This window comes from Ranitomeya imitator, chromosome 1, assembly GCF_032444005.1.
Source record: "Ranitomeya imitator isolate aRanImi1 chromosome 1, aRanImi1.pri, whole genome shotgun sequence".
NCBI classification, from domain to species: domain Eukaryota; kingdom Metazoa; phylum Chordata; class Amphibia; order Anura; family Dendrobatidae; genus Ranitomeya; species Ranitomeya imitator.
The window spans coordinates 372,577,253-372,602,482 of NC_091282.1; the positions used below are offsets into that span (position 1 = coordinate 372,577,253).

The 25,230-nt window shown below is 43.3% G+C and overlaps 3 protein-coding genes across 6 annotated transcripts in view; 2 read left to right on the top strand and 1 right to left on the bottom strand.

The window, feature by feature from the left end:
- The window catches only part of CDH24 (cadherin 24), a 213,542-nt gene that overhangs the window by 95,161 nt on the left and 93,151 nt on the right, over positions 1–25,230 (top strand). The gene's annotated exons all lie outside the window — the stretch shown is intronic.
- On the top strand, positions 10,096–16,095 carry LOC138673083 (pneumococcal serine-rich repeat protein-like). 4 transcript variants are annotated; one of them, XM_069761689.1, is made up of 7 exons: positions 10,096–11,926; positions 12,296–12,372; positions 13,199–13,260; positions 13,347–13,433; positions 13,590–13,785; positions 13,932–14,091; positions 14,865–16,095. In XM_069761689.1, exons 3-7 carry the CDS (start codon positions 13,216–13,218, stop codon positions 15,964–15,966), a joined length of 1,590 nt encoding a protein of 529 aa, XP_069617790.1. In that variant the 5' UTR covers positions 10,096–11,926; positions 12,296–12,372; positions 13,199–13,215; the 3' UTR covers positions 15,967–16,095. The 4 variants fall into 4 exon arrangements, with proteins under 4 accessions (XP_069617790.1, XP_069617799.1, XP_069617782.1 ...); XM_069761698.1 differs by having other exon boundaries at positions 10,096–10,588; positions 10,958–12,372; XM_069761681.1 differs by having other exon boundaries at positions 10,096–12,372.
- Positions 17,335–19,594, bottom strand: LOC138673104 (uncharacterized). Its single transcript, XM_069761719.1, has 2 exons — positions 18,873–19,594; positions 17,335–18,721 (listed from the first exon to the last, which is right to left on the bottom strand). Exons 1-2 carry the CDS (start codon positions 19,217–19,219, stop codon positions 17,836–17,838), a joined length of 1,233 nt encoding a protein of 410 aa, XP_069617820.1. The 5' UTR covers positions 19,220–19,594; the 3' UTR covers positions 17,335–17,835.

Genomic DNA, 25,230 nt, shown 5'->3' on the forward strand with positions numbered 1-25,230 from the left:
ATGACCTGGCCGTTTTTTGCAATTCTGACCAGTGTCCCTTTATGAGGTAATAAATCAGGAACGCTTCAACGGATCCTAGCGGTTCTGAGATTTGTTGTGAATTCCGCTCTTGGGCTCCCTCCGGTGGTTGTAAGTGGCACTTTTGTGAGTTCTGCTCTTGGGCTCCCTCCGGTGGTTTTAAGTGGAATGGCTGCTCCTTGGATTTAGCAGTCTGCAGCTGCTTCCACTGATTCTTTCTGCTCGGCTATTTATGCCTGGCTCTTCTCTTCAGCCAGTGCCACTTGTCAATGGTTCCTGGTTGGATTCACATCTCTCTTGGATTTCCCTGATATCCTGACCAGTTCTGCAAAGATAAGTCCTTGCTTTGCTCTTTTCTGTCCACATGTTGTGGACTAATTCGTTCTGTGCATTCTATGTTTTGTCCAGCTTGTCAGTATGGATTAATTCAGTTAAGCTGGAAGCTCTGGGAAGCAGATTTACCCTCCACACCTTTAGTCAGGTGTGGAGACTTTTGTAAACTCTGTGTGGATTTTTGTAGTTTTTAATACTGACCGCACAGTATTCAATCCTGTCCTTTCTATCTAGCTAGACTGGCCTCCTGTGCTACATCCTGGTTTCATTCTGTGTATGTCTTTTCCCTCTCCACTCACAGTCATTACTTGTGGGGGGCTATCTATCCTTTGGGGATTTTCTCTGAGGCAAGATAGTTTTCATGTTTCTATCTTTAGGTGTAGTTAATTCTCAGGCTGTGACGAGGTGCCTAGGGAGTGACAGGAGCATCCCACGGCTACTTCTAGTGTTGTGTTGAGCTTAGGGACTGCGGTCAGTACAGGTACCACCTCCTTCAGAGCTCGTCCCATGTTGCTCCTAAACCACCAGTTCATAACAGTACAAGTGGCCAAAAATGAATTAAATGCATCTCAAAAGAAGGAAAAAAAAATTCTGAGCCATTTTTTTTTCTGTGCTCTGTTTTGTCCTTTTTTTCCTCTTGATCTCTGGGTGGTTCAGGATTTATGCTCTGGCATGGATGTTCAGGGTTTGTTTTCTCATGTGGATCAACTTGCTGCAAGAGTACAGAGTAACCAAGATTATGTTGTCCAGACTCCGGCTTTGGAGCCTAAAATTCCTACTCCTGATTTGTTTTTTTTGGGGACAGATCCAAGTTTTTGAACTTTAAAAATAACTGCAAATTGTTTTTTGCTTTGAAACCCCGTTCTTCTGGTGATCCCATTCAGCAAGTTAAAATCATCATATCCTTGCTGCGTGGTGACCTTCAGGACTGGGCATTCTCCCTTGAATCAGGGGATCCGGCATTGCTGAATGTAGACGCATTTTTTCAAGCGCTCGGATTATTGTATGACGAACCTAATTCTGTGGATCATGAAGAAAAAACCCTGTTGGCCCTGTGTCAAGGTCAGGAAGCGGCAGAATTATACTGCCAGAAATTTAGAAAATGGTCTGTGCTCACTAAATGGAATGAGGATGCTCTGGCTGCTATTTTCAGAAAAGGTCTTTCTGAAGCCCTTAAAGATGTTATGGTGGGCTTCCCTACGCCTGCTGGTTTGAGCGAATCTATGTCTCTAGCCATTCAGATTGATCGGCGTCTGCGCGAGCGCAAAGCTGTGCACCATATGGCAGTGTCCTCTGAGCAGAGTCCTGAACCTATGCAATGTGATAGGATTTTGACTAGAACAGAACGGCAGGAATTCAGACGTCAGAATAGGTTGTGTTTTTACTGTGGTGATTCTGCTCATGTTATTTCTGATTGCCCTAAGCGTACTAAGAGGGTTGCTAGGTCTGTTACCATCAGTACTGTACAGCCTAAATTTCTTTTATCTATTTCTGATTGCCCTAAGCGTACTAAGAGGGTCGCTAGGTCTGTTACCATCAGTACTGTACAGCCTAAATTTCTTTTATCTGTGACCCTGATTTGCTCATTGTCGTCCTTTTCTGTCATGGCATTTGTGGATTCAGGCGCTGCCCTGAACTTAATAGCCTTAGAATTCGCCAGGCGCTGTGGTTTTTCCTTGCAGCCTTTGCAGAGCCCTATTCCTTTGAGGGGCATTGATGCTACACTATTGGCCAAGGATAAACCTCAGTACTGGACGCAGATGACCATGGGCATGGCTCCAGCACATCAGGAAGATTGCCGTTTTCTGGTGTTGCATAGCCTGCATCATGTTGTTGTACTGGGTTTTCCATGGTTACAGGAACATAATCCGGTGCTGGATTGGAAAACTATGTCTGTGACTAGTTGGGGTTGTCAAGGGGTACATAGTGATGTTCCTTTGATGTCAATTTCCTCTTCCCCCTCTTCCTCCTCTTCTGAGGTCCCTGAGTTTTTGTCGGATTTCCAGATTGTATTTGATGAGCCCAAGTCCAGTTCCCTTCCTCCACATAGGGACTGTGATTGTGCTATTAACTTGATTCCAGGTTGTAAGTTCCCTAAGGGCCGACTTTCAATCTGTCTGTGCCAGAGCATGCCGCCATGCGGAGTTATATTAAGGAATCTTTGGAGAAGGGGCATATTCGGCCGTCTTCGTCACCATTGGGAGCGGGTTTCTTTTTTGTTGCTAAGAAGGATGGATCTTGAGACCCTGTATAGATTATCGTCTTCTTAATAAGATCACGGTCAAATTCCAATACCCCTTGCCTTTGCTTTCTGATTTGTTTGCTCAGATTAAGGGGGCTAGTTGGTTTATTAAGATTGACCTTCGAGGGGCATATAATCTTGTTCGTATTAAGCAGGGTGACGAATGGAAAACTGCATTTAATACGCCCGAAGGCCATTTTGAATACCTCGTGATGCCATTCAGGCTCTCTAATGCTCCATCTGTGTTCCAATCTTTCATGCATGATATTTTCCGCAATTATCTTGATAAATTCATGGTTGTATATTTGGATGATATTTTGATTTTTTCCGATGATTGGGAGTCTCATGTGAAGTAGGTCAGGATGGTATTCCAGATCCTTCGTGATAATGCTTTATTTGTGAAGGGGTCTAAGTGCCTATTTGGAGTTCAGAAGGTCTCTTTTTTGGGTTTTATTTTTTCTCCCTCGTCTATGGAAATGGATCCTGTTAAGGTCCAAGCTATTCATGACTGGATTCAACCCACATCTGTGAAGAGCCTTCAAAAATTTTTGGGCTTTGCTAATTTCTATCGCCGTTTCATTGCCAACTTTTCCAGTGTGGTTAAGCCCTTAATGATTTGACGAAGAAAGGCGCTGATGTGACGAATTGGTCCTCTGCGGCTGTTGAGGCCTTTCGGGAGCTTAAACGCCGATTTACTTCTGCCCCTGTGTTGCGTCAGCCGGATGTTTCTCTTCCTTTTCAGGTTGAGCTTGACGCGTCTGTGATTGGGGCAGGGGCCGTTTTGTCTCAGAAGGATTCTGATGGTTCTTTGATGAAACCGTGTGCTTTTTTTTCCAGAAAGTTTTCGCCTGCGGAACGCAATTATGATGTCGGCAATCGGGAGTTGTTGGCTATGAAGTGGACGTTTGAGGAGTGGCGACATTGGCTTGAGGGAGCTAAGCACCTCGTTGTGGTCTTGACTGATCATAAGAATCTGATTTACCTCGAGTCGGCCAAGCGGCTGAATCCTAGACAGGCTCGATGGTCCCTGTTTTTCTCCCGTTTTGATTTTGTGGTCTCGTATCTTCCGGGATCTAAGAATGTTAAGGCTGATGCCCTCTCTAGGAGTTTTTTGCCTGATTCTCCTGAAGTCCTTGAGCCGGTTGGCATTCTTAAGGAAGGGGTGATTCTTTCTGCCATCTCCCCTGATTTGCGGCGGGTGCTTCGGGAATTTCAGGCTGATGACCGCTGTCCAGTGGGGAAGCTGTTTGTTCCTGATAGATGGACAAGTAAGGTAATTTCTGAGGTTCATTGTTCTGTGTTGGCTGGTCATCCTGGGATTTTTGGTACCAGAGATTTGGTTGCTAGGTCCTTTTGGTGGCCTTCCTTGTCACGCGATGTGCGTGCATTTGTGCAGTCCTGTGGGACTTGCGCCCGGGCCAAGCCTTGCTGTTCATGGATTTTATTTCGGATCTTCCTGTTTCCCAGAAGATGTCTGTTATCTGAGTTGTTTGTGACCGGTTCTCTAAAATGGTCCATCTGGTACCTTTGCCTAAGTTGCCTTCCTCCTCAGATTTGGTTCCATTGTTTTTTCAGCATGTGGTTCGTTTGCATGGCATTCCGGAGAATATTGTGTCTGTCAGAGGTTCTCAGTTTGTGTCTAGGTTTTGGCGGGCCTTTTGTGCTAGGATGGGCATTGATTTGTCTTTTTCTTCGGCGTTTCATCCTCAGACTAATGGCCAAACTGAGCGAACTAATCAGACCTTGGAAACCTATTTGAGATGCTTTGTGTCTGCTGATCAGGATGATTGGGTGGCTTTCTTGCCGTTGGCCGAGTTTGCCCATAATAATAGGGCTAGTTCGGCTACTTTGGTTTCACCTTTCTTTTGTAATTTTGGTTTTCATCCTCGTTTTTCTTCAGGGCAGGTTGAGCCTTCTGATTGTCCTGGTGTGGATTCTGTGGTGGACAGGCTGCAGCAGATTTGGACTCATGTGGTGGACAATTTGACGTTGTCTCAGGAAAAGGCTCAACGTTTTGCTAACCGCCGTCGGTGTGTTGGTCCCCGGCTTCGTGTGGGTGATTTGGTTTGGTTGTCTTCTCGTCATGTTCCTATGAAGGTTTCTTCCCCTAAGTTTAAGCCTCGGTTTATTGGTCCTTATAATATTTCTGAAATTATCAATCCGGTGTCTTTTCGTTTGGCTCTTCCAGCCTCTTTTGCCATTCATAATGTTTTCCATAGATCTTTGTTGCGGAGATATGTGGTGCCCGTTGTTCCCTCGGTTGATCCTCCTGCCCCGGTGTTGGGCGAGGGAGAGTTGGAATATGAGGTTGAGAAAATTTTGGATTCTCATTTTTTGAGGCTTCAGGTTCTTGTCAAGTGGAAGGGTTATGGCCAGGAGGATAATTCTTGGGTTGTTGCCTCCGATGTCCATGCCGCCGATTTGGTTCGTGCTTTTCACTTGGCTTGTCCTGATCGGCCTGGGGGCTCTGGTGAGGGTTCGGTGGCCCCTCGTCAAGGGGGGGGTACTGTTGTGAATTCCGCTCTTGGGCTCCCTCCGGTGGTTGTAAGTGGCACTTTTGTGAGTTCTGCTCTTGGGCTCCCTCCGGTGGTTTTAAGTGGAATGGCTGCTCCTTGGATTTAGCAGTCTGCAGCTGCTTCCACTGATTGTCTTTCTGCTCGGCTATTTATGCCTGGCTCTTCTCTTCAGCCAGTGCCACTTGTCAATGGTTCCTGGTTGGATTCACATCTCTCTTGGATTTCCCTGATATCCTGACCAGTTCTGCAAAGATAAGTCCTTGCTTTGCTCTTTTCTGTCCACATGTTGTGGACTTATTCGTTCTTTGCATTCTATGTTTTGTCCAGCTTGTCAGTATGGATTAATTCAGTTAAGCTGGAAGCTCTGGGAAGCAGATTTACCCTCCACACCTTTAGTCAGGTGTGGAGACTTTTGTAAACTCTGTGTGGATTTTTGTAGTTTTTAATACTGACCGCACAGTATTCTATCCTGTCCTTTCTATCTAGCTAGACTGGCCTCCTGTGCTACATCCTGGTTTCATTCTGTGTATGTCTTTTCCCTCTCCACTCACAGTCATTACTTGTGGGGGGCTATCTATCCTTTGGGGATTTTCTCTGAGGCAAGATAGTTTTCATGTTTCTATCTTTAGGGGTAGTTAATTCTCAGGCTGTGACGAGGTGCCTAGGGAGTGACAGGAGCATCCCACGGCTACTTCTAGTGTTGTGTTGAGCTTAGGGACTGCGGTCAGTACAGGTACCACCTCCTTCAGAGCTCGTCTCATGTTGCTCCTAAACTACCAGTTCATAACAGAGATTGTTTTTTCATGACATATTGGGCTTCATGTTAGTGGTAAATTTAGGTCGATAATTTTTGCGTTTATTTGTGAAAAAAATGGAAATTTGGCGAAAATTTTGAAAATTTCGCAATTTTCAAATTTTTAATTTTTATTCTGTTAAACCAGAGAGTTATGTGACACAAAATTGTTAATAAATCACATTACCCACATGTCTACTTTACATCAGCACAATTTTGGAAAAAACATTTTTTTTTTGCTAGGAAGTTATAAGGGTTAAAATTTGACTAGCGATTTCTCATTTTTACAACAAAATTTACAAAACCATTGTTTTTAGGGACCACCTCACATTTGAAGTCAGTTTGATGGTTCTATATGGCTGAAAATACCCAAAAGTGACACCATTCTCAAAACTGCACCCCTCTAGGTGCTCAAAACCACATTCAAGAAGTTTATTAACCCTTCAGGTGCTTCACAGCAGCAGAAGCAACATGGAAGGAAAAAATTAACATTTAACTTTTTAGTCACAAAAATGATGTTTTAGCAACAATTTTTTTATTTTCCCGAGGGTAAAAATTGAAACTGGACTCCAAAAGTTATTGTACAATTTGTCCTGAGTACGCTGAAACCCCATATGTGGGGGGAAACCACTGTTTGGGCGCACAACAGGGCGGGAAGGAGCGCCATTTGACTTTTTCAATGAAAAATTGGCTCCAATCTTTAGCGGACACCATTTCGCGTTTGGAGAGCCCCAGTGTGCCTAAACATTGGAGCTCCCCCACAAGTGACCCCATTTTGGAAACTAAACCCCCAAGGAGCTTATCTAGATGCATAGTGAGCACTTTGAACCCCAAGGTGCTTCACAAATTGATCCATAAAAATGAAAAAGTACTTTTTTTCACAAAAAATTTCTTTTAGCCTCAATCTTTTCATATTCACATGGGCAACAGGATAAAATGGATCCTAAAATGTGTTGTGCAATTTCTCCTGAGTACACCGATACCTCATATGTGGTCACAAACCACTGTTTGTGCACACGGCAAGGCTCGGAAGGAGCGCCATTTGACTTTTGAAAGAAAAATTAGCTCCAATCGTTAGCTGACACCATGTCGCGTTTGGAGAGACCCTGTGTACCTAAAGATTGGAGCTTCCCCACAAGTGACCCCATTTTAGAAACTAGACCCCCAAGGAACTTATCTAGATGCATAGTGAGCACTTTGAACCCCCAGGTGCTTCACAAATTGATTCGTAAATATGAAAAAGTACTTTTTTTTCACAAAAAAATTATTTTGGCCTCAATTTGTTCATTTCCACATGGGCATCAGGATAAAATGGATCCTAAAATGTATTGGGCAATTTCTCCTGAGTACACTGATACCTCACATGTGGGGGTAAACTACTGTTTGGGCACACGGCAGGGCTCAGAAGGGAAGGAGCGCCATTTGACTTTTTGAATGAAAAATTAGCTCCAATCGTTAGTGGACACCATGTCGCGTTTGGAGAGCCCCTGTGTGCCTAAACATTGGAGCTCCCCCACATGTGACCCCATTTTGGAAACTAGACCTCCCATGGAACTAATCTAGATGTGCGGTGACCACTTTAAACCCCCAAGTGCTTCACAGAAGTTTATAACGCAGAGCCGTGAAATAAAAAATCATTTTTCTTTCCTCAAAAATTATTTTTAGCCCGCAATTTTTTATTTTCACAAGAGTAACAGGAGAAATTGGACCCCAAAAGTTGTTGTCCAGTTTGTCCTGAGTACACTGATACCCCATATGTGGGGGGAACCACTGTTTGGGCACACGTCGGGGCTCAGAAGGGAAGTAGTGACGTTTTGGAATGCAGACTTTGATGGAATGGTCTGTGGGCGTTACGTTGCATTTGCAGAGCCCCTGATGTGCCTAAACAGTAGAAACCCCACACAAGTTACCCCATTTTGGAAACTAGACCCCCAAGGAACTTATCTAGATATGTGGGGAGCACTTTGAACCCCCAAGTGCTTCACAGAAGTTTACAACGCAGAGCCGTGAGAATAAAAAAATCATTTTTCTTTCCTCAAAAATTATGTTTTAGTAAGCAAATTTTTATTTTCACAAGGGTAACAGAAGTGGACCCCAATATTTGTTGCCCAGTTTGTCCTGAGTATGCTGATACCCCATATGTGGGGGTAAGCCACTGATTGGGCACACGTCGAGGCTCGGAAGGGAAGTAGTGACTTTTGGAATGCAGACTTTGATGGAATGGTCTGCGGGCGTCACGTTACATTTGCAGAGCCCCTGATGTGCCTAAACAGTAGAAACCCCCACCAGTGACCCCATTTTGGAAACTAGATCCCCCAAGGAACTTATCTAGATGTGTGGTGACCACTTTGAACCCCCAAGTGCTTCACAGAAGTTTATAACGCAGAGCCGTGAAAATAAAAAAAATCATTTTTCTTTCCTCCAAAATTATGTTTTAGCAAGCAATTTTTTATTTTCGCAAGGGTAACAGGAGAAATTGGACCTCAATAGTTGTTGCCCAGTTTGTTCTGAGTATGCTGGTACCCCATATGTGGGGGTAAACCACGGTTTGGGCGCACGTCAGGGCTCGGAAGGGTAGGAGCACCAATTGACTTTTTGAACGCAAGATTGGCTGGAATCAATGGTGGTGCCATGTTGCGTTTGGAGACCTCTGATGAGCCTAAACAGTTGAAACCCCTCAATTCTATCTCCAACACTAACCCCAACACACCCCTAACCCTAATCCCAACTGTAGTCATAACCCTAATCACAACCCTAACCCCAACACACCCCTAACCATAACCCTAACCACAAGCCTTTCCAACCCTAGCCCTAATTCCAACACTAACTCTAATTCCAACCCTAACCCTAAGGCTGTGTGCCCACGTTGCGGATTCATGTGAGAAAAATTTCACCTGCGGATTCCTACTGAGGAACAGGTGTAAAACGCTGCGGAATTCGCACAAAGAATTGACATGCTGCGGAAAATGCAGCGCAGCGTTTCCGCGTGGTATTTTCCGCACCATGGGCACAGCGTATTTGGTTTTCCATAGGTTTACATGGTACTTACTGTAAACCTGATGGAACACTGCTACGAATCCGCAGCGGCTAATCCGCTGCGGATCTGCTGCCAAATCGTGTGCACATAGCCTAATTCTAACCCTAACCCTAGTTCTAACCCTAACCCTAGTTCTAACCCTAACCCTAGTGGGAAAATAAAAGTAAATATATATATATATATTTATTTTTTCTTTATTTTATTGTCCCTACCTATGGGGGTGATAAAGGGGGGGGGGGGTTCATTTACTATTTTTTTTTATTTTGATCACTGTGATAGGTTTTATCACAGTGATCAAAATGTACCTGGAACGAATCTGCCGGCAAATTCGGCGGGCGCACTGTGCATGCACCCGCCATTTTGGAAGATGGCGGCGCCCATGGAGAAGACGGACGGACACCAGGAGGATCGGTAAGTATGAGGGGGGAGATCAAAACACTGGGGGGGGGGATCGGAGCACGAAGGATCGGACGGGGGAGCGGACAGGACAACGGAGAGGAGCAGAGCACAGGACGGAGGACTGGGGAGGAGATCGGTGGCGGTGGGGGGGCAGATCAGGGTTTCCAGCCATGGCCGATGATATTTCAGCATCGGTCATGGCTGCATTGTAATATTTCAACAGTTTTCATAGATGAAATATTACAAATCACTCTGATCTGTTTCACTTTCAACAGCCAATCAGAGTGATCGTAGCCACAGGGGGGGATGAAGCCACCCCCCTGGGCTGAAGTACCACTCCCCCTGTCCCTGCAGATCAGGTGAAATTGGAGTTAACCCTTTCACCCGATCTGCAGGGACGCGATCCCTCCATGACGCCACATAGGCGTCACAGGTCGGATTGGCACCGACTTTCATGATGCCTACGTGGTGTCCCAGGTCGGGAAGGGGTTAATCATTACATCATGGAATAATAATAAATTCCACAATTGGATGTTTAAATAAAATGTTCCTGTGCTGAGATCATCTTATAAATGTGCCCCTGCTGTGTGATGTCTGTGTCTGACCGTGCAGGAACATGGTCTGATCATACCACATCTCGGCAGGGGAGGAAGCAAAAGAGAATACACAGACATTACAGAAGGGGATCACAGCCGATTCTTTCTGTGAAGTAAAACATTGCTTAAAAACAGGCAGGGAAATGTTTTACCTAAGGGTACGTTCACATTAGCGTCATGCGACGCTGCGTCGCCGACGCACGACAACGCATGCGTCATGCGCCCCTATCTTTATCATTGGGGACGCATGCGTTGCGTTGTCGTGCGTTTTCAGTAAAACGCACGACGCATGCGTCGTAACACCGCACCTGGGTGGCGTCGGAGACGCTACATGTTGCATTTTCGGAGCGCCAAAAAAACGCGCGCGTCGCTCGTGCGTCGTCAATGCGTTACAATTTCCCATTGAAACGTATTGACGACGCACTTGCGTCGCGGGTGTGCGTCGTGCATGCGTTGTGCGACGCATGCGTCGTAACATAAAATGAAACAAAAAAGTGTCTAGACAGTGTCTAGACAGTGCAAACAGTGAGAAAAACATCCCCCATATATAAAGAAAATGTAGGATTGTTTGTCACTTCTGCTGCCGGCTACACAACAGGCAACATCAGACCAGACACATCAGAGCAACTGTCTTCTCATCCGCAGTCCAGAGATGTAAGTATAGAATGATTATGTGCATTTTCTACATGTTTTTACAATTTTTTTTGCAAGTAGTGTTTTATATTCTGCACTGTGGCTAAAGATATTGTGGTCTTTTTGGTCTGGTTTTGATGTACGGCATTGTGTATAGGATGGCGTTTCATTGTCTGCGGCCTTGATTAGTGTTCTTTCCAAGATTGATTTTGAGTTTCCATTTTTTGGTTTGGTGTTGTTTTTGTATTCAGTTGTGCTGTTTTATTCTTCCGTTATATGATGGCGTTTCATTGTCTCTGGCCCTGTCGGTTGTTTTGTAAAGTATGGTAGTATAGAATGATTTTGCGGCCTTTTATTACATTTTTATTGCAATTTGTGTATTATTTTCAGCACTGTGGTTGGAATTATTAGGCAACATCAGACCAGACACATCAGAGCAACTGTCTTCTCATCCGCAGTCCAGAGATGTAAGTATAGAATGATTATGTGCATTTTCTACATGTTTTTACAATTTTTTTTGCAAGTAGTGTTTTATATTCTGCACTGTGGCTAAAGATATTGTGGTCTTTTTGGTCTGGTTTTGATGTACGGCATTGTGTATAGGATGGCGTTTCATTGTCTGCGGCCTTGATTAGTGTTCTTTCCAAGATTGATTTTGAGTTTCCATTTTTTGGTTTGGTGTTGTTTTTGTATTCAGTTGTGCTGTTTTATTCTTCCGTTATATGATGGCGTTTCATTGTCTCTGGCCCTGTCGGTTGTTTTGTAAAGTATGGTAGTATAGAATGATTTTGCGGCCTTTTATTACATTTTTATTGCAATTTGTGTATTATTTTCAGCACTGTGGTTGGAATTATTAGGCAACATCAGACCAGACACATCAGAGCAACTGTCTTCTCATCCGCAGTCCAGAGATGTAAGTATAGAATGATTATGTGCATTTTCTACATGTTTTTACAATTTTTTTTGCAAGTAGTGTTTTATATTCTGCACTGTGGCTAAAGATATTGTGGTCTTTTTGGTCTGGTTTTGATGTACGGCATTGTGTATAGGATGGCGTTTCATTGTCTGCGGCCTTGATTAGTGTTCTTTCCAAGATTGATTTTGAGTTTCCATTTTTTGGTTTGGTGTTGTTTTTGTATTCAGTTGTGCTGTTTTATTCTTCCGTTATATGATGGCGTTTCATTGTCTCTGGCCCTGTCGGTTGTTTTGTAAAGTATGGTAGTATAGAATGATTTTGCGGCCTTTTATTACATTTTTATTGCAATTTGTGTATTATTTTCAGCACTGTGGTTGGAATTATTAGGCAACATCAGACCAGACACATCAGAGCAACTGTCTTCTCATCCGCAGTCCAGAGATGTAAGTATAGAATGATTATGTGCATTTTCTACATGTTTTTACAATTTTTTTTGCAAGTAGTGTTTTATATTCTGCACTGTGGCTAAAGATATTGTGGTCTTTTTGGTCTGGTTTTGATGTACGGCATTGTGTATAGGATGGCGTTTCATTGTCTGCGGCCTTGATTAGTGTTCTTTCCAAGATTGATTTTGAGTTTCCATTTTTTGGTTTGGTGTTGTTTTTGTATTCAGTTGTGCTGTTTTATTCTTCCGTTATATGATGGCGTTTCATTGTCTCTGGCCCTGTCGGTTGTTTTGTAAAGTATGGTAGTATAGAATGATTTTGCGGCCTTTTATTACATTTTTATTGCAATTTGTGTATTATTTTCAGCACTGTGGTTGGAATTATTAGGCAACATCAGACCAGACACATCAGAGCAACTGTCTTCTCATCCGCAGTCCAGAGATGTAAGTATAGAATGATTATGTGCATTTTCTACATGTTTTTACAATTTTTTTTGCAAGTAGTGTTTTATATTCTGCACTGTGGCTAAAGATATTGTGGTCTTTTTGGTCTGGTTTTGATGTACGGCATTGTGTATAGGATGGCGTTTCATTGTCTGCGGCCTTGATTAGTGTTCTTTCCAAGATTGATTTTGAGTTTCCATTTTTTGGTTTGGTGTTGTTTTTGTATTCAGTTGTGCTGTTTTATTCTTCCGTTATATGATGGCGTTTCATTGTCTCTGGCCCTGTCGGTTGTTTTGTAAAGTATGGTAGTATAGAATGATTTTGCGGCCTTTTATTACATTTTTATTGCAATTTGTGTATTATTTTCAGCACTGTGGTTGTGTAAATACATAGTTGTATGTTTCTGGTTGCGATGTATGGCGTTGTATCCCCTTCTATTTTCTCCGGCACTGTTGGTTTCATTGTAAAGTATTTATGTTTCTGCCCTTATTTTTTTTCGTGTTGAAATATTTTTTATTACAACCACATATTGTGTTTTTTATGTTTATCCGTGCATACTGTAATTTTTCTTTTTTTAAAAAATCTTTTGGGATTACTACATTGTGTACTTGTTAATTTTCTTATCTTTAGCCTTTTGTACTCTGGCATTGGGTTGTCTCTGCCATTGTTTCTTTAATCTAATCAATGTGGCAGTGTAGTTTGCTCATCGTTAGTTCAGTTGGAGTGCAATGTTATTTGTGGTTTAAATGCTTTTTTTTTTTTAATATTATTTATTGCATGATAGTGCATAGGAGCATAGTCAATGTTATTTTTTTGTTAATTTCAGAACTGCTTTAATTAGTCATGGCCAGCGGCAGTGATTCCGGCACCCCACCGCTGAGGAGTCCGGTGAGTACATGATCTACTATTGCTTGCTATATTTTCGCTGTCATTTGTAGATGGGTCACTCAACTTTGTGTTAAACTATTTTTCAGGCTTCTTCAAGTGAGGAGGAGAACCAGGAGGAAGAGAGGGAGCAGCAGCAGGGACCACGGGGCCAAGCTGTGGTTGCAGGACGGAGCGTAAGTATTTATTTCAAACCTTTAATTTTTTTTTTTTTTTTGCGGGTTTTGGGGGGGTGGTGGTAGGGTGTGGTGTTGTGTGTAGTAGGTGTCGGTGGAGGAGATAGGGACAATTTTTTTCTCTTTCAAACCTTCATATTTTCCATTCTTTTCTAGGTTTCACAACGGGCCCTGGATGAGCCACTTAACATTGACCTAATGGTGGCATCCATAGAAGCACGGGGCCCGTTGTGGGACAGCCGTGACCCCCAGCACGCGGACCAGGGCATATTGCGGCGTCTGTGGTTGGAGGTGGCACAAACGCTGTGGGATGGCTTCGACAGCGCTAACGCCAAGGCCAAAGCCAGTTTCCGTAAGTATTTAAAAAATAGTGCTGTGACCCATCATGCCAGGATTACACAACCGTCTGTGATGTCTTTGATTGGTATTGCACACGGTTGCGTAATCTTTTTCGATATATTATCTAAAACCTTTTTTTTTTTTTTTTTTAATACACAGTTAAACAATTGAGGACCAGATGGCGCTCCATGAAGGACCGTTTCAAGAGGGGCCTGAAAAAGGAGGGACAGGCTCGTAGTGGTGCTGGCGCTTCAAGGACCTCGGTGTACAAGCATAACCGTATACTGCAGTTCTTGCGACCGGTCCTTGAAAGCAGAGAGTAAGTATAGTACCTATTCACACACCTAGTTTTCACAACATGCATATTCACATACTACATTCCAGTCCCGTTGCTTATTGCCCAGCCATTTATTTTGCCAAGTACCAAGTATATAAATGAAGTAAAAAAAGGCTAGTTCACAGAGTTGTGCAAAAATACATACTTTTCTCCTCTTGAATCATAATCAGAGGATCAAACATCAGCACAATACAATAGACTCTATCTACGTGTTTCAGGTGACAGGGAACATCAGACCTGAAACGCGTAGATAGTTTTTTTATTGTATTGTGCAGATGTTTCATCCTCTGCTTTTGATTGAAGTTAAAAAATTTTTTTTTTTTAAACTTTTCACCACTCGTTGACCTTGAATTTTTTATTCATTTCTTATCTTCTCACACTTGCCAGGTGTATCTAAGATTTTTTATACATAATAAAGTTAAATATAATAGATACGGCATACATTCCACTGCAAAGCTGGTTAGGTTCCCATGGTTGCTCAGCTCGCAGGACCTGTGATGACGTCTCGTTCACATGACCGTGACGTCATGGCAGTTCCAACCTAAGCATAATTGTCTGGCGTTGCAAACTAAAAACATGGGTGACTCTTTAGAATTAAATAAATACCGTTTGTTTAATATTGATGGTGCATATGCAGTGTCAATATTAAAAATAGTGTAATATTAATGGCGGTAATGGATACCTGGCGGTAAAATGTTCTGACGCATGTGAAATGTGATATTTTTTATACTAATGGTTTCCTTATGTTTTCACAGAACACACAGCAGCACCCGCGAGACTGTCCAATCCTCAAGACGACCCTCAAGAGCGGTCCTTTGTGAAGCGCCATCTGAACTGTCGCGGCCATCCCACAGCGAGAGCAGGTCTGCAACAACACAATCTGGCGAACCGGCAGCCGGTCCATCAGATGTTCCTCTGGCCGAGGCCTCTGTTGCTCCGTCCTTTGGGTCTTCCCGACAGCGTCAGCGGGCCTCGGACAGGGCGCCCATGTCCGAATTTTTACATCTGAGTACCGTATTTCAGAATGGTTTCAAGGCGCTGTGCGATAAAATGTGCAATATCGAACGGCGTCTTGAAAACATCGAAACGGATCTCTCGAGGCCGGCAAAACATTTCTTTAGTGCCATTCACAACGGCATGGTGGAACATCTTACGCCGGAACTCCAGATTTCGTTCATGCAGGGCTGCAACAATTTATATGTCAGTGCTCTGCAGCAGGCTCGGGTCATGCAGTCAGCGACAAATATGCCCGCAGTACCATCGCTGGCTGCCATGACTCCGACTCCTGCTGCAGAGCACCACCACAGAGGTCCGCGTGCCGAGGGCCACCGCCGCCGCCACCGCCACCACAGAACTGAGCCCCAAAGTTCCGAGCCTGACAGGCCTTCAAGGGGGCACAGACGGGAAGCCGACCCCCACCCAGAGGGAGAGAGGAGGAAAAAGAAGAAGAAGAAGACCATGACGACCACAAGCACTACGTCCTTGGCTATGGCTGCTCCCCAAAGTACCACCAGAACACAGCCTGGGTCGACCCGGAGCACACCAAGTACCCAGGCTGGGTCTACACGGAGTACACCCAGTACCCAGCCTGGGTCAACCAGGAGTACACCATCTACACAGCCTGGGTCGACCCAGAGCCGGAGTAGCCAGCCAAGGACACTGGTCGTCCCTCCTCCTCTCTCACCTGCTTCTGTTGCAGTCTCGCCACCACCATCCACTGGCTGGACTGATGTCGGCATCCCGTCTAGTGTCATAGAGTATGCTGCTTCCTCCCCCTCTTCCTCCTCCTCGGTCTCCTCATCACAAAAAACTGGGGGATATGAATCCCCTTTGGTTGCGGACATTGGCACCCCTTAAAACCGGGTTCCCTTTTTTTTTTTTTTTTGTAACACAAAATAAATTTGTTATATTTTTTAAAAAAAAAAATTTTGGTTTTTATTGTCTCAAATAAAGTTTGCACCAAATCACACCTTGCGCCGTACACACAAATCGTGTCTTTGTAACACCAGATGTGCAATGTGTGACAATATTATCTCTATTTTTTTTATCATTTTCTTATATGGCTGTCGTTCATTGTACTCAGATGTTACAAACACAAACAGCATTGCTCAATATGTCACGCAAAGTACCATCACACAACGATTTCAGTATGGATATAGTTGTTTTAACTTTGTCTTTTCTGAAATCGTAAAACGATTGAGCCCCTGCTGTGATTTTTTGGTTATCAGCAAATGATTTGGAATATTTTTTGGGTAACTTATCAGAAGCTGTCATTGTTGGATTGGTGAGTTCACACCAATCCAGCGATGTCTTTGTTTTAAACAAGGGAAAATTGGGTAGTGCACTGTTTTAATCACTGAAATAAAAAGTTTACAATACCCCACTAATATAAAAAGGTGTCTACCAAGTCCCTCGCCGTCATCTTTCCGCACTGACACTGTGATTCCCGCCCGTAAAGCTGAGCACACCGTTGCCTTAAACGCTGTGCTGTGCTTTAGGGCTGGCACAGTACGGGAAGCTGACGGCGATGGACGTTTCACACACCGTAGTGTAAAGGTACCTTCACACATAACGATATTGTTAACGATATCGTTGCTATTTGTGACGTAGCAACGATATAGTTAATTAAATCGTTATGTGTGACAGCGACCAACGATCAGGCCCCTGCTGGGAGATCGTTGGTCGCTGAAGAAAGTCCAGAACTTTATTTCGTCGCTGGACTCCCTGGAGACATCGCTGGATCGGCGTGTGTGACACCGATCCAGCGATGTCTTCACTGGTAACCAGGGTAAACATCGGGTAACTAAGCGCAGGGCCGCGCTTAGTAACCCGATGTTTACCCTGGTTACCATGCTAAAAGTAAAAAAAACAAACACTACATACTTACCTAACGCTGTCTGTCCTCCAGCGCTGTGCTCTGCACTCCTCCTGTACTGTCTGTGAGCCGGAAAGCAGAGCGGTGACGTCACCGCTCTGCTTTCCAGCTCACAGACAGTACAGGAGGAGAGCAGAGAAGCAGAGCGCAGCGCTGGAGGACAGACGGCTGTAGGTAAGTATGTAGTGTTTGTTTTTTTTTACTTTTAGCATGGTAACCAGGGTAAACATCGGGTTACTAAGCGCGGCCCTGCGCTTAGTTACCCGATGTTTACCCTGGTTACCGGCATCGTTGGTCGCTGGAGAGCGGTCTGTGTGACAGCTCTCCAGCGACCAAACAGCGACGCTGTTAAATGTACCTTAAGAATATTGTTCAGGTGAGATGGAAGCAATGTTGACAGTGTCACCACTATTTGACTCTGGACGTATTATAGCATCCTGAGTACAATAGTGTTCACTCTGTAGAGTTTAGCAAACATGATCGTCTCCCTCCTTGTCAAGCCTTGTTCCATATGCAAATAGTCTGCAGGATTAAAAATGGTTGACAAGGTGGGAGCAGATTATGTTATGCCTCAATACTATGAAACACACAAATTTTGTGGCACACACATTAGTACTTTCAATAAATTCAATAAATTTCAATAAATTTGGATTTTTTAAATTTTATTAATATGTATAAACGTATGAAATTTTTTTTTTTAAAAACTGAAAGGCTCAAGAAGTGTATTTGAAAACACAACACATTATACATCCAGGGAACATTAAAACAATAACCATAGAATCACCATACATAGGATGGTTAAATGATGAACACAACAGTGTTTACATGACATCATAATAAAACATACAGAATTAGACCATTTCATCTTGCCATGAAACACGGCCAACATCGGAAACAAAGTATGCAGCAAATTGGTCCCTCATATGAGCAATCTCCACAGTTGTCCGCAGAGGATGATCTTGATAATCAGGCAATGGATTTTGTATGTGTTCATCGAGTTCCACGTTGACTCTCTCTTTATCAATAATAAAATTGTGGAGAACCACACACGCCTTCACCACCTCATCCACTGTCTCAATTTTCAAATTTATAGCGGATCCTAATATACGCCATTTGGAGACCAGGATGCCAAAGGCGCACTCCACAGTTCTTCTGGCCCTGGACAGTCTATAATTAAATATAGTTTTGGTACGGTCCAACCCACGACTGGAGTACGGTTTCAGTAGGTTGCCACTCATTTGAAAAGCCTCATCACCAACAACAACAAATGGCAGGTCCGGGCCGTCAGTGTTGGGAAGAGGTCGTGGATGGGGGAAATTAAAATTGTTATTGTACAATCTTTGGCCCATATCAGACTCCTTAAATGTCCGTGAATCATTTGCACGACCAAAGGCTCCAATGTCCACAGCGAGAAACCTGCAGTCCGCACCAGCAATTGCCATCAGCACAGTGGAAAAGTATTTTTTATAATTATAAAAAAGAGATCCACTTCTTGACGGCTTGGTAATCCTAATGTGCTTCCCATCCACAGCTCCGATACAGTTAGGGAAAGAACAAACTTTGTGGAATTTTTGGGCGTTGGCATGCCATATTTCTTGTGTAGGGATGGGCAAAAATTCCTCCCGGAGGTTGTCCCACAATGCGCGGCATGTGTCTGCAATAATACCCGACAGTGTTGAGACTCCAATCCGAAACTGGAAATGCAGTGATCTCAATGTCTCTCCAGTAGCCAGGAAACTGACAAGAAGAAAAATAAATAAATATAATTAATTTAATTGTTATGAATGAATTTTCCATTTTTAATTACAATCACCCACCCCGCAAAACAAAAACATGTTAATTTAAAAAATGGCTAGAACATATAAATCCTTCACATTCCATTACGTACCGTAGAGTCACCAGCAGACGCTCCTCAGGGGAAATTGATTTACGGAGCTGCGTGTCCTGCCTGGAAATGGTTCCTTCCACCAGACGCAGCAGATATCGAAAGCTGTCTTTTGTCATCCTGGTGTATTCTAAGTATTTGTCCTGGTTCTCATTTAATTCACCAAAAAGACAATGGTACGCTCCACGACTCTCTCGGACTTCCACTATAGGGTGAAGCCAAAAACGCCGCCGACTCCTTCTCCGTAGTTTGTCTCTTCTCCTCTGTTCATGACAGGCAAAAGCATAAGCTATAGCAAGGGCTAATTCCAGCTCAAAAGTGAGGTAGATACTCTCCATGGAACGATCCATCTTGATGCTGTATGGTTGGAAATAAGGTATGCGGGGGTATATATACCACTATGACATTAATACCCACCCCCATCTACCCATTGGTGACATTATCGATTGTCTAGACACTAGACCCACCCTCTTCTATTCATTGGTGGTGTTATCTAGTGTCTAGACACTAAATTGTGGCTCAAGATCCAATCAGTGTTTGCCAACGCATGCGTCGTAAAACGCTGCGTTTTTTGGTAAAACGCACCAAAAACGCACCGAAAACGCTGCGTTTTACGACGCATCCGTCAGACGCTTGCGTCATAAAAGTTGCGTTTTTGCGTGCGTTTCCGATGCGTCGTGCGTTGCGTCGGCGACGCAGCGTCGCATGACGCTAATGTGAACGTACCCTTATAGGAATAATCAGCTGTGATCCCCTGCTGTAATATTGGTATAGTCTCTTCCGTCCTCCCCTGCCCAGGAGCTGTGGTATGATCAGACCATGTTCCTGCAGGGTCAGACACAGACATTACACAGTACACAGCAGTGGCACATTTATAAGATTATCTCAGCATAGGAACATTGTTTTATTAACACATCCAATTGTGGAAGCTATTCTTATTCCAAGATTAATTAATTAAAATCAACTTTAGTTTGTGGGAAAACCCCTTTAAGATCCTTTCAGGCAGGTTATAGAGCTTAACCCACCTTAAAAAGATGTTGTATGCTGAACATATTAGAGTCAGGTTAATCCCATCTCTTAGTTTCTAATTGCTGAAACCGCGCAGCCATTAACAATAAATACTGAAATTTTTTAACAATTCACTAGAAGCCACAATGGCTTCCATGACCAAGCATTTTTCTTCCACATTGCAAACGTGCTTGTGTCTGTACTTTTAAAGCTGTCAGTCAGCAAGTAGTGAGAGAGGCTGGAGTTACAGACTCGGACAGAATTTTCTTACTTTTTTGGATAATATACTGCAGCAAACCCTATTAAACTAGTACAAGTGACATTTCATTTTACCTTGCATTTTGTAGCAATATCATTCCTATTAGGCCAGAGTCACACTAGAGAGGAATACGGATGAGTGCTACGAGAAAAAATCGCATGGCACTCGGCCCTATGTTATTCTATGGGGCAGCTCACATCATGAGTTTTTTTTCCCGGCCGTATTATACGTGAGAGGAAAATCCCAGCATGCTGCGATTTGCACCGTATATCGGCTGAGACTCGCCAATGCAAGTCTATGGGTGCGAGAAACCCTTGCATACCACGCGGACCATCAGTGCAGTATATATATATATATATATATATATATATATACAGTATATATGTCAGTAACACATATATATATTTATATTTCATACAGAGCTAGCTAGCAGAATAGCCGATAATTCAATTGTCGGCTTCGGTAATATCATTATAGAACCCAACAGGATATGAGACATGGTTTACATACAGTAAACCATTGCATATCCGTTATTTTTTTTATATGTCACTCAATAATAATGTTAGTTGTGTGTGTGTGTGTGTGTGTGTGTAAAATTTTGGAGCCGTAGGTGTTAAATTAAAGGATTAATTCACGAAAAAAACTGGTGTGGGCTCCCGTGCAATTTTCTCCGCCAGAGAGGGAAAGCCACTGACTGAGGGCAGATATTCAAAGCCTAGAGAGGGACTATGGTTATTGCCCCCCCTGGCTAAAAACATCTGCCCCCAGCCGCCCCAGAGAAAGCGCATCTGTAAGATGCAGCAATTTTGGCACTTAGCCTCTCTCTTCCCACTGCCCTGTAGCGGTGGCATATAGGGTAATAAGGGGTTAATGTCACCTTGCTATTGTAAGGTGACATTACACCCGGTTAATAATGGAGTGGTGTCAATAAGACACCTATCCATTATTAATCCACTAGTTTGAAAGAGTTAAAAAAAGCAGACATTAAGAATAATGTCTGTTAATGAAATAATTAAACACACAGGTTTTCCATCTTTATTGCACTCTCAATCCAAGCGAAGCCCTCGTTCTTCTGTAAAAAATCAAATAGCAACAATATCCCTTACCTGTCCGCCGTACAGTCAAGTCCCACACTGCAATCCATGTCAAGGGGTTAAATAGTTTACAACCGGGAGCAGTGTTAATGCTACCGCCTCGACTGTAAACCACTGTGTAATGAATGAAAAGCTGCCTGCGCAGCCTCTCTGCTTGACCGGACATGAACTCTTTAGCGTGGGAAACTGTATGATCATTTTCCCACTCTGTCAAGTTCACCGCGTCAGGCAAGGAGTCTGCACAGCCTCAGTGACTACCGCTGACGTCACTGAGCATGCGCAGACTCCCCGCCTGACCCGCAGTGAACTGACAGAATGGGAAAATGATCAGAAACTTTCCCACGCTAATGAGTGACCAGACCCGTCCATCAGCCTCCTCCAAAGGAAAACCAGCTTTCCTATTTGAGTTTTTCAATTGGACGAGGCTGGTGGGATTATCTGGCCACATGGCCCTCCACCGCCAGCAGTCTGTGAGGAAAGTTGCAGCAAGGCCATGTTCACACATTCAGTATTTGGTCAGTGTTTTACCTCAGTATGTGTAAGCCAAAACCTGGAGTGGAACAATCAGAGGAAAAGTATAATAGAAACACCTCACCACTTCTGTATTTGTCACCCGCTCCTGGTTTTGACTGATATATATACTGAGGTAAAATACTGAACGTGTGAATGTGGCCTAAACAAGTACAGGGAGCAGAACCTGTCATACTTATACACTAGAAAGTGTACACAAAATTATGTCTGCCACACATTTGTTAAACAAGGATAATGTAGCCAACAATGTTAACTGATTCTGTCTCCAGCAAAAGGTTATAGGAGGCAAATTGTACAATATTGTTTACAAAAACCCTATTGCGAAAATGATTTCTAGCCCCAATAACAGGCAACCCCTTTGAGGCTAAGAGGCAATACCAGACAAAGCCTGTGACGTTTACTATCATTGTTTCATTCTTTTTTAGGCTATGTGCACACGTCCAGAATTGCCGCGGAAATTTCCAGGGCAATTCCGGAACTCCCTGCTGCTGGAAATACGCATACGGAATTGGCATGCATATTTCCGTTAAACACTAGCTTTTTGCAAACGTAATCAGCTTGCAGAATGCTACCGTTTTCCAAGCGATCTGTAGCATAGTGTTTGACAAGTGTGACCAACTTTTTACTATTGATGCTGCCTATGCAGCATCAATAGTAAAAAGATCTAATGTTAAAAATAATAATAATAAAATGGTTATTCTCACCTTCCAAAGGCCCCCGATCTCGTCAGCGGTGCTCGTGGCGGCTTCCGTTCCCAGGGATGCTTTGCGCAAAGGACTTTCGTGATGTCACAGTTGCGTGACCGCGACATCACCCCAGGTCCTTTGCGCAATGCATCCCTGGGAACGGAAGCCGCCGCGTGCACCGCTGAGAGGTGGGAGGACTCCGGGGGCCATCAGAAGATAAGTATATCCCTATTTTTTATTTTAATTCTTTTTTTTTAACCCCTTATTTCCCAAGGGTGGTTTGTACGTTAATGACCGGGCCAATTTTTACAATTCTGACCACTGTCCCTTTATGAGGTTATAACTCTGGAACGCTTTGAGCACGGGCAGCATGGTGGCGCAGTGGATAGCACAGCAGCCTTGCAGCGCTGGAGTCCTGGGTTCAAGCCCCACTAAGGACAACATCTGCAAAGAGTTTGTATGTTCTCTCCGTGTTTGCGTGGGTTTCCTCCGGGTACTCCGGTTTCCTCCCACATTCCAAAGACATACTGATAGGGAATTTATATTGTGAGCCCCAACGGGGACAGCGATGATAATGTGTGAAAGCTGTAAAGCGCTGCGGAATATGTTAGCGCTATATAAAGATTATTATTATATTACCTGCGTTTATTTGTGAAAAAAACGGAAATTTGGCAAAATTTTTTGCAATTTTCCAACTTTGAATTTTTATGCCCAGATAAATCACAGAGATATGTCACACAAAATACTTAATAAGTAACATTTCCCACATGTCTACTTTACATCAGCACAATTTTGGAACCAACATTTTTTTTGTTAGGGAGTTATAAGGGTTTGAAGTTGACCAGCAATTTCTCATTTTTACAACACCATTTTTATATGAACCACATCACATTTGAAGTCACTTTGAGGGGTCTATATGATAGAAAATAGTGTGACACCATTCTAAAAACTGCACATCAAGGGGCTCAAAACCACATTCAAGAAGTTTATTAACCCTTCAGGTGTTTCATAGGAATTTTTGGAATGTTTAAAAAAAAAACATTTAACTTTTTTTCACAAAAAATTTACTTCAGCTCCAATTTGTTTTATTTTACCAAGGGTAACAGGGGAAATTGGACCCCAAAAGTTTGTTGTAAAATTTGTCCTAAGTACGCTGACACCCCATATGTGGGGGTAAACCACTGTTTGGGCGCATGGGAGAGCTCGGAAGCGAAGGAGTCCCATTTGACTTTTCAATGCAAAATTGACTGGAATTGAGATGGGACGCCATGTCGCATTTGGAGAGCCCCTGATGTGCCTAAACATTGAACCCCCCACAAGTGACACCATTTTGGAAAGTAGACCCCTAAGGAACTTACCTAGATATGTGGTGAGCACTTAGACCCACCAAGTGCTTCATAGAAGTTTATAATGTAGAGCCGTATCTCAATTCGCAGACAGGATGTTTCGGGCTGTTGGCCCTCGTCAGTGCGAAGCATGAGAACTAATTTGGCTAGGTGAGAGGCTCTGGACTGGGGTCTAAGGCTGGAGTCACACTCAGCGTAAGACAATACGGTCCGTATATTACGGCCGTAATACGCTGAAAAGTCCCCAAAATAGTGGTCCATAGCTCCTTCGTAGGCAGGGTGTGTCAGCGTATTTTGCGCATGGCATCCTCCGTATGTAATCCGTATGGCATCCGTACTGCGTGTTTTTCTCGCAGGCTTGCAAAACCAACATACGGCTATACAAGGGATCCATGTGTTAAAAAAAAAAAAAAAACATATATACTGTATATATATATATATATATATATATATATATATATATGTCAGTAGACACATATATGTATATATATTATTACTTCATACAGCGCTAGATAGCTTTAAAGCCGGTAATTCAATTGCCGGCTTTTGCTATCTCCTTCCTAAAACCCGACATGATATGAGACCTGGTTTACATACAGTAAACCATCTCATATCACCTTTTTTTTTGCATATTCCACACTACTAATGTTAGTAGTGTGTATATGCAAAATTTGGCCGTTCTAGCTATTAAATTAAAGGGTTAAATGGCGGAAAGGCTACACGGGAATGGGAAGAGAGTGGCCAAGTGCCAGAATAGGCGCATCTTCCAGATGTGCCTTTTCTGGGGTGGCTGGGGGCAGGTGTTTTTAGCCAGGGGGGAGGGCAATAACCATGGACCCTCTCCAGGCTATTAATATCTGCCCTCAGTCACTGGCTTTACTACTCTGGCGGAGAAAATTGCGCGGGAGCCCACGCCAATTTTTTCCGCCATTTAACCCTTTAATTTAGTAGATAGAACGGCCAAATTTTGCATATACACACTACTAACATTAGTAGTGCGGAATATGCAAAAAAAAGGTGATATGACATAGTTTACTGTATGTAAACCATGTCTCATATCATGTCGGGTTTAAGAAGGAGATAGCAAAAGCCGGAAATTGAATTACCAGCTTTAAAGCTATCTAGCGCTGTATGAAGTAATAATATATATACATATATGTGTCTCACTGACATATATATATATATACCTATTCTATGTGTACACATTTATTCTACCTATTCTATTGTAAGCTGTCAGTGTGATCTTACTGTTCACCGCACTGAATTACCGACTTTTCTCTCTAACACCGCTGCGTATTTCTCGCAAGTCACACTGCTGGTCCGTGTGTAATCCGTATTTTTGGGGCTTCCATAGACTTTCATTGTCGTTTTTTTTGCGCAATACGGTGACAAACGCAGCATGCTGCGATTTTCTACGGCCGTAGAAAGCCGTATAAT